At 50.7% G+C, this 8107-nt stretch overlaps 1 protein-coding gene across 1 annotated transcript; it reads right to left on the bottom strand.

Annotated features, from left to right (window-relative positions):
- Positions 1 to 2406: 2406 nt before the first annotated feature.
- Positions 2407 to 6273, bottom strand: LOC118724784. Its single transcript, XM_045571765.1, is given in 3 exon segments — positions 2407 to 3927; positions 4032 to 5366; positions 5369 to 6273. Coding segments are annotated over 3 exon segments (3579 nt in total). The 5' UTR covers positions 6092 to 6273.
- Positions 6274 to 8107: the final 1834 nt, after the last annotated feature.

The following is an 8107-nucleotide window of genomic DNA, read 5'->3' as shown; positions in this document are numbered from 1 at the left end:
CTCATCCAGCACACACACACACACACACACATACACACACACACTGTTGGGCCAGAGACCCCCCTGGTCTCTGGTCCTGACCGGTGGCGACCCCGAGAGAGAGAGCCAGGAGACCAAATTGATGCAAATGCAAGAGGCTTTATTCGAGCGCTCGGTCTCACAGCCTGCAGCCACCAAGGGGTGAGTGCTAGCTGGAGCCCCGAACAAGGGGAAGGGTACAGCTTTTAAAGGCAAAAACCACACGCAGGTGGTTAAAAAATTTTCCATTCTATTCTAGGTTATGCAACGGTTATATCCTGTAGCTATCATTTGCTCAAACCCACAAGATTAGCCAAGCAGATAGGTTGTTTTGCAACCCAGGACCAAGAGCATTCTGCGGTTAAGGCGTTAGGTTCTTGGAACTGGGGCAGGGTAGGTTGACGAGGGGGGGGTTTTGGGAGGTTCAGTCTAACATTCCCCCCTTTTGTTTTGGAGAGTCCGAATCATCGGACTCAAAGGGTGGTCTCGGTGTCTAGGGGTTGGTATTGTTGCTGAAGCACTAGCATGTGGACTGACTGAATCCTGTCTCTGACGAAAGAGACCAGGCAGTTTAGGATGCACGGCCCAATGGTAAGTAAGAGAATCAAGATTACCAAGGGGCCCAGAAGCGAGGATAGGAGAGTAGTTAACCATGGAGCACTATCAAACCATTGTTCGAACCAGCCTTTTCTGCTTTCTCTTTCTTTTTGTCTTGTTTTTAATCTTTCTCTGAGTTTAGCCATGGAGTTTTTTATTAAGCCCGAGTGGTCTGCATAAAAGCAGCATTGTTCTTTGAGTGCAGCACATAAACCTCCTTCCTTCAGAAAGAGGAGGTCGAGCCCCCGCCTGTTTTGGAGGACTACCTCTGATAAGGAAGTTAGGGATTCTTCTAGTTTGGTGATGGATTGCTCTATATTCTTTAAGTTTTCATCAATGGCTATTCTTAGTTCTTCCGTATACCTAGGGGCCTGGATCAATGCAGCTGCCCCTGTTCCCACTCCGGTTGCCACTCCTAGTCCTAGAAGAGCGGCAAGTGAGAGGGAGACTAGCTCCCTCTTACTTCTTAATGGCAGGCCGAGGCTCGAGTCGAATTCTCCTTCAAAGGCCTCTGCTTGATAATACGTGATTCGGGGAACTAATTGGACTAGAATACAATAGTCTGTTAGCGGGTTGAAGACCTGGGTGGCTAGGCAGGGTGTAAGCCCAGTATTGCAGGCCCACCATCCTCCTGTGGGGGGTACTAAGTAGAAAGCTCCTATCGAGGGAGGGGTCTTCAGGGTGTTGTTACAGAAAATAGTCCGGTCTTTAGGTACCCTTCCTAAGCAAGTTCCTTGTCCAGAGAGTTCAGTCAGAGTCAAGTTCCCCTCTGTCCCTCAAGAGCAATGGCCGTGGTTGGTGGTGTTGTTGTAATTACCTGAGAAAGCTATTCCTTCGTAGTAGGGAGGTCCAGCAGATAGGCAGAGCCAGCAACCTTCAGTCAGGTCTGGTGCTGATCTATTCAGAGTACTATATACTCCCTCTACTAGGCCTAACAGTCTCTGTGCCTGGGTATTTTCGAGAGTTGGGGGTGGAATTATTGGCGTTGTCTCTAAAGGCGTGGACGAGGAGGGGCCTGGGCTAGGAGTAGGGGTTATTATTTTCTCTCGAATCTCTCGCCCAGAGAGGACTTGATTGGGTCCTATCATAGGGGAAGGTTGGTAACCACCAATTCCCAACCGAATCCAGAAAAGAAGACCATCATCATGGCCGTCTTTATATAATCTAAGCCCCCATTTCTTCCCTGCCGTCCAATGGTATACTGCTGCTGCCTTCCCAGCTGAAGTGAAGGAGATGTTTAAGATGTTTATCCATCCCCTAGCCTGGCTGTTCTGGGTTCGATTTCGTCCCACTTGAATTAAATCCCACTGGGCTGGGTTCCTGATCCAATAGGCCGTACCTGAGATCTCGCATCCCCATTCTGCACAAAAGTACTCCCGCTCCCCTCTACAATTCTTTCTATGCCCCATCCTGTCTCTGGGGCATATATAAAAGGTAGTACGGGCTAATTGCTCCCGAACCCACAGATAACTACAATGTACCCCATATTGTAAGTCAGCCCCGCGACCTATGTAGTCGCGGCTCTCTTGTCCCTTTCTGGTTTCTTCTGCCTCAAGAAGTGGTATATCCCAATGTCTCGCCCCAGCTGCCAGGGCACAGAGATCTGGTGTAAGGTCGGGCCACCAGGTGCCGGGAGGGGCCACCTTCGTTATGGACCAGATAACTTTTCCCGTGTGACCAGATATTACTTTCCAAGTTAGTCTCTTGGGGGCATGGGGATTGCAGTCGGTTTGAGGGATACTTAGGAGAATAAGAAGTCCGACCAGAGCGGGGCTGAAGGTCAGGGCGCCGTCAAGGGGTCGGGTGAGTAGAGTCGGGGCGCCTGTAGATCCTGAGTCGGAGGGGGTTGTCCGTCTTCTCCGCGACCCAGCCATCCGGATCCTGTTCAGGTGCTTTCTTGACGTGCGCGGCATGGACCCAGGCTGGGACTCCATCAACCCGGACAGCTGTGGGTGTGGTCAGGAGGACGACGTAAGGACCCTTCCACCTGGGCTCCAGGCTGGCGGTGCGGTGGCGCCGGACGTAGACCAGGTCCCCGACCTGAAACTGGTGTGGAACACGAAGGTCCCCCGGCTTATAGGCCTCTGCCAGGGGAGTCCATACTTCCTTCTGTAAGGACTCGATGGCTTTCAGCCTGGCCAGGAGAGATTGGGGGGTAGAGATAGAAGGGTGACTATCCCAGGGATCTATGGCCAGGGGTGGAGGCGCTCCGAAGAGGAGTTCAAAGGGGGTCAACCCAACAGAATTCGGAGTATTCCTTACTCTAAAAAGGGCATAGGGGAGGAGGACTGTCCAGTCTGTTAAGCCAGTCTCTATGGATAATTTAGTTATGGTCTCTTTTAGGGTTCTATTCATTCTTTCTACCTGTCTTGAACTTTGGGGATGGTAGGCACAATGTAATTTCCAATTAATCCCCAGTATCCTGGCCAATCCCTGACTTACCTGGGCAACAAAAGCCGGTCCGTTATCAGACCCGATTACCTTGGGCAGTCCGAATCGAGGGAAAATCTCCTCCAGGATTTTCTTGGCTACCGCCATAGCAGTCTTATGTTTTGTGGGAAAGGCCTCAACCCATCCTGAAAAGGTATCTATAAATACTAGTAGGTATTTATATCCATACCTGGCAGGTTTTACCTCAGTGAAGTCAACTTCCCAGTAAACTCCTGGCTTATCTTCTCTTTCCCGTTTCCCTTCAGGGATGGCAGAAGTTTTTGCGTTGACCAACTGACAAGCCCGGCAGCTTCGGATGACTTTCTCTAGGGCCTTGGTCAGTCCTTGGAAGTGGTATCCAGTACTGCCACAGATTTTTTTGAGGTTTTTTTCTCCAAGGTGGGTGATTCTGTGAAGTTGGGCAAGGTACTCGGCCGCCGCCTCCCGGGGGACAACCGGCTTACCTTCCGTCCGGGTAGTCCAGATGCCTTGCTTCTTTAGGAACAGATCAGGCTGGCTGGAAAATTTTTCTTCCTCTTCTTGGGAGTAGTGTAGAAAAGTCGGCTGGGGAGGCTTCAGGGGCCACACCGTCAGGGTGAGCAGGCAAGGTCCGAGGGCTGCTCCTCGGGCTGCTGCGTCGGCTCGTTTGTTCCCTTCTGCAACCTCAGATTTTCCTTTCTGGTGCCCGGGGCAGTGTATAATGGCTAGGCGTTTAGGTGCTAAGACAGCGTCTAACAATTGTAGGATCTCCGATTTGTTTTTGATTTCTTTTCCTGCCGAAGTTAACAGGCCTCGCTGTCGGTAGATGGCACCATGTACATGTGCGGTGGCAAAAGTATATCCACTGTCAGTGTAGATATTGACTGCCCTCCCCTCTGCTAACTGTAGGGCTTTAGTGAGGGCGATTAGTTCTGCTTTTTGGGCCGAGGTCCCTTCGGGGAGGCTACTTGTCTATACCGTATCTTGAAGGCTTACAACCGCAGCACCTGCCTTCCGTTGCCCATCGGTGGCTGAAAGAGCTGGTGTTCATCCTCTAGGTGGAGAGTGAGGGCCATCGGGGGTCCCCATTTGGTAGTAGGTCCTGCCGGGGTGAAGGTAATCTGGGCCCCCAGCTTGGTCAAGAGGTCTCTTCCCAGGAGGGGAGCGGGGCACTCAGGTATGACAAGGAATGAGTGAGTCACTTCTCCCCGGCCTAGGTCAATGCTCCGGGTAGTGGTTCAAGGGTATTTCTTATGTCCGGTCGCCCCTTGGACCAGGGAGGCTTGGCCAGATAGTTTTCCTAGAGGCCGCTTGAGGACTGAAAACTGAGCCCCGGTGTCAATCAGGAAATTGACCGGTCTTCCCTCTACATTGAGAATTACCCGGGGCTCGGGGAGGGGAATCGAGCCCTGACCCCCCTAGTCGCTGTCCTCATGGAGGGCCAGAACCGGATCTTTCTTGGGCATCTGGGGGCATTTTTTCTTCCAGTGTCTTTTTTCTTTGCAGTAGGCACATTGGTCTCAGTCTAACGGAGGTCGATTGCCGCCCTGGCGTTTCCCTTTCTGTCCTTCCTGTTTCTTTTTCTGATCTGATTTCTCTCCTACCGCTGCGGCCAGGATACGAGTCAGTCGCTTCTCTTCCCGCTTCTCTCTCTGTTTCTCTTGCTCCTGTCTTTCCTTTTCCTGCCTCTGCTCCTTTTCCTCTTCTGTCTTTCTTTTATGATAAACTTTCTCGGCCTCTTTAACGAGGTCCTTGAGAGCTAAATCCTGTAACCCGTCCATCCTCTGTAATTTCCTCCTGATATCCGGGGCTGACTGACCAATGAAAGCCATTGCCACCGATGCACTATGACCCTCAGACGTGGGGTCAAAAGGGGTGTATCGGCGATAGGCTTCCATTAACCTTTCTAGGAACACTGCCGGAGGTTCCGTGGCTCCCTGTATAACTTCCCTCACCTTGGCCAAATTAGTGGGGCGACGGGCAGCCCCTCGGAGACCTGCCATTAGAGTCTGGCGGTAGACTATCAGTCGCTCCCTGCCTTCTGCAGTGTTAAAATCCCAATCAGGGCGGGCTAAGGGAAAGGCAGAATCTATGAGATGGGGGAGCTGTGTCGGGCGCCCATCCGGGCCCCGAACATTCTTCCTAGCTTCTAGGAGAATTCTCTCTCTTTCCTCTGTAGTAAAGAGGGTCTGGAGAAGTTGCTGACAATCATCCCAAGTGGGTTGATGAGAAAACATGAGGGACTCAACCAGAGCGGTGAGTTTAGACGGGTCCTCAGAGAACGGAGGGTGGTTAGTTTTCCAGTTATACAGATCAGAGGAGGAGAAGGGCCAATACTGAAGGGAGGGAGAACCGGGGTGCCGTCGTCGAGAGGCGGCGGCGGCGGGCCGAGAGGGCGGAGGGGACAGGTGACCGTAGAATCGGGCGAACAAGGAGGCTGGGTCCTTCGACTACGCGTGTGCTGCGAGGGACCACCTTGGGCAGCCTGGACAGGTGGAGGGGCCGGGGGAGTGGAGGGAACTGGGGGCAGAGAAGGAGGATAGGGAGGAGGCGGGTCGAGAAGGAGAAGGTCAGTTTGGGAGTCGCGCAGGGGCGCCTTCTGCGGGACTCCACGAACCTGTGAAACAAGAACCTGAGACTGGTTAGATGGCGGGAGGAAGGGCCGGACCCACGAAGGAGGTCGCTGGGCCAGGTCCTGCCAGACAAGAATATAAGGTTGTTGATCGGGGTGACCAGTCCGGGACTCGAAAACTCGGGAGAGAACCTGGGAAATCAAATTTAAATCAAAAGAACCATCGACCGGCCAACCAACACCAAAAGTGGGCCACTCGGCTGAACAGAAAGTCTGCCAGGGACCCTTTTTCACATTTACCGAAAGATCGAAACCTCGTCCTCGGACCTCTTTCCAATGATCAAGAGTCGCACTCAGCGGAGTCGACTTCCCCTGACCCATGTCACTGAACAAAAAACCAAAACAAATAATGACAGAAATGAAACCACAGACAACTATAAAACCGGGCCGCGGCAATCCTCGGTCCAACCACAATGTGACAGGCGACGGAGTCATATAAAACCTGACCAGAACAGATGGAAATGATCTCAGCTAGAGATCAATTTCCCCGACCCCGGGACGTCTCCCGGGGACAACGGTTTTTGAGAGCCAGACCCCCTGTCTGACCCAAAGACTGTCCTCTCTCACGACAGAGACAGTCCCGTTGGAACCAGAATAAACAACCTGACCAGAACAGACGGAGGCGATCTCTGACAGAGATCAATCTCCCCAACCCCGGGACGTCTCCCGGGGACAACGGTTTTTGAGAGCCAGACCCCCTGTCTGACCCAAAGACTGTCCTCTCTCACGACAGAGACAGTCCCGTTGGAACCAGAATAAAAACCGAAACCAGTCGCCGCACACAGGGACATAACACAAAGACAGACAGTCGGCCGACACAAAAACTCACCTCCAAGATGGTCTTGGTCGTCTCTGTGGCCGCCACAGATCCCGGACGAGCCCCCAAATGTTGGGCCAGAGACCCCCCTGGTCTCTGGTCCTGACCGGTGGCGACCCCGAGAGAGAGAGCCAGGAGACCAAATTGATGCAAATGCAAGAGGCTTTATTCGAGCGCTCGGTCTCACAGCCTGCAGCCACCAAGGGGTGAGTGCTAGCTGGAGCCCCGAACAAGGGGAAGGGTACAGCTTTTAAAGGCAAAAACCACACGCAGGTGGTTAAAAAATTTTCCATTCTATTCTAGGTTATGCAACGGTTATATCCTGTAGCTATCATTTGCTCAAACCCGCAAGATTAGCCAAGCAGATAGGTTGTTTTGCAACCCAGGACCAAGAGCATTCTGCGGTTAAGGCGTTAGGTTCTTGGAACTGGGGCAGGGTAGGTTGACGAGGGGGGGGTTTTGGGAGGTTCAGTCTAACAACACACAACACACACACATCACATACCACGCATCACACACCAGCAAATAAACACCACACATCACACACACCACATGCTACACACAAAACACAGAACACATACCACACAATGTGCCATATACCACACACCACACACACACACACACACACACACACATACCACATGCTGCACACAAAACACAGAACACATACCACACAATGTGCCACATACCACACACCACACACACACACACACACACACACACACACACATACCACATGCTGCACACAAAACACAGAACACATACCACACAATGTGCCACATACCACACACCACACACAAACACACACACACACACACACACATACCACATGCTGCACACAAAACACAGAACACATACCACACAATGTGCCACATACCACACACCACACACACACACACACACACACACACACACACACGGCCCAAAAGTCAGAAAAACTACAGAATAATCCAACACATTTTTGAGCAGTTGCATCCAAAGCTCTTTCAGCCTGAAGAGGTGAGTCAACAGGTTAACAATATGCATACACTCCGGAGTGGCTGCTGCTTTATTTCTGACTTTCAAATCTCATGACCAACTCTAACTAAAATACACCAGAATTCTGAAAAATGTAGTTCAGCATAGCCACGTAAACTCATTACAAAGACCACTCTGCCTTAGAGCTAGGGTGGCAATCAAACCCCTCAAAGCCCAGAGAGCATGACATTTTTACGGAAAGAATGGATGAAGTGGACATGGAGTCCAGACAGTAGCATATTTCCAATGGATCTGTTTACGTTGTCCAAGGTTGAGCCTACTACATGTAAACACTCACTATTGATAAAATGACTGACAACAAAAAAGCAAAAGACAAACTTTTGGTTTGTTTAAACCAAAAACTATATATTTTTAGACAATATAAAATGTATTCGGTGAATATTAGCTATGCCCTTCTGTACTTCATTGCTGTAAAAATCATTGGTTATAAAATGCAGCATGATTATGTTATTATCACAAACATTTTGGTTATTCTACTCTAACCCTTATTTAATTTTTGTCATTCATCATGGTGTGATATCCTTTATTAATGTGACACAAATCTTACTCCATTGGGATGAAATAATAAAGGATGAAATGAAGGATCACACTGTAGT

The sequence above is a fragment of the Pipistrellus kuhlii genome, unplaced genomic scaffold (assembly GCF_014108245.1).
Source record: "Pipistrellus kuhlii isolate mPipKuh1 unplaced genomic scaffold, mPipKuh1.p scaffold_m20_p_1, whole genome shotgun sequence".
Lineage (NCBI taxonomy): Eukaryota > Metazoa > Chordata > Mammalia > Chiroptera > Vespertilionidae > Pipistrellus > Pipistrellus kuhlii.
This window is presented reverse-complemented; position numbering and strand designations above follow the sequence as displayed.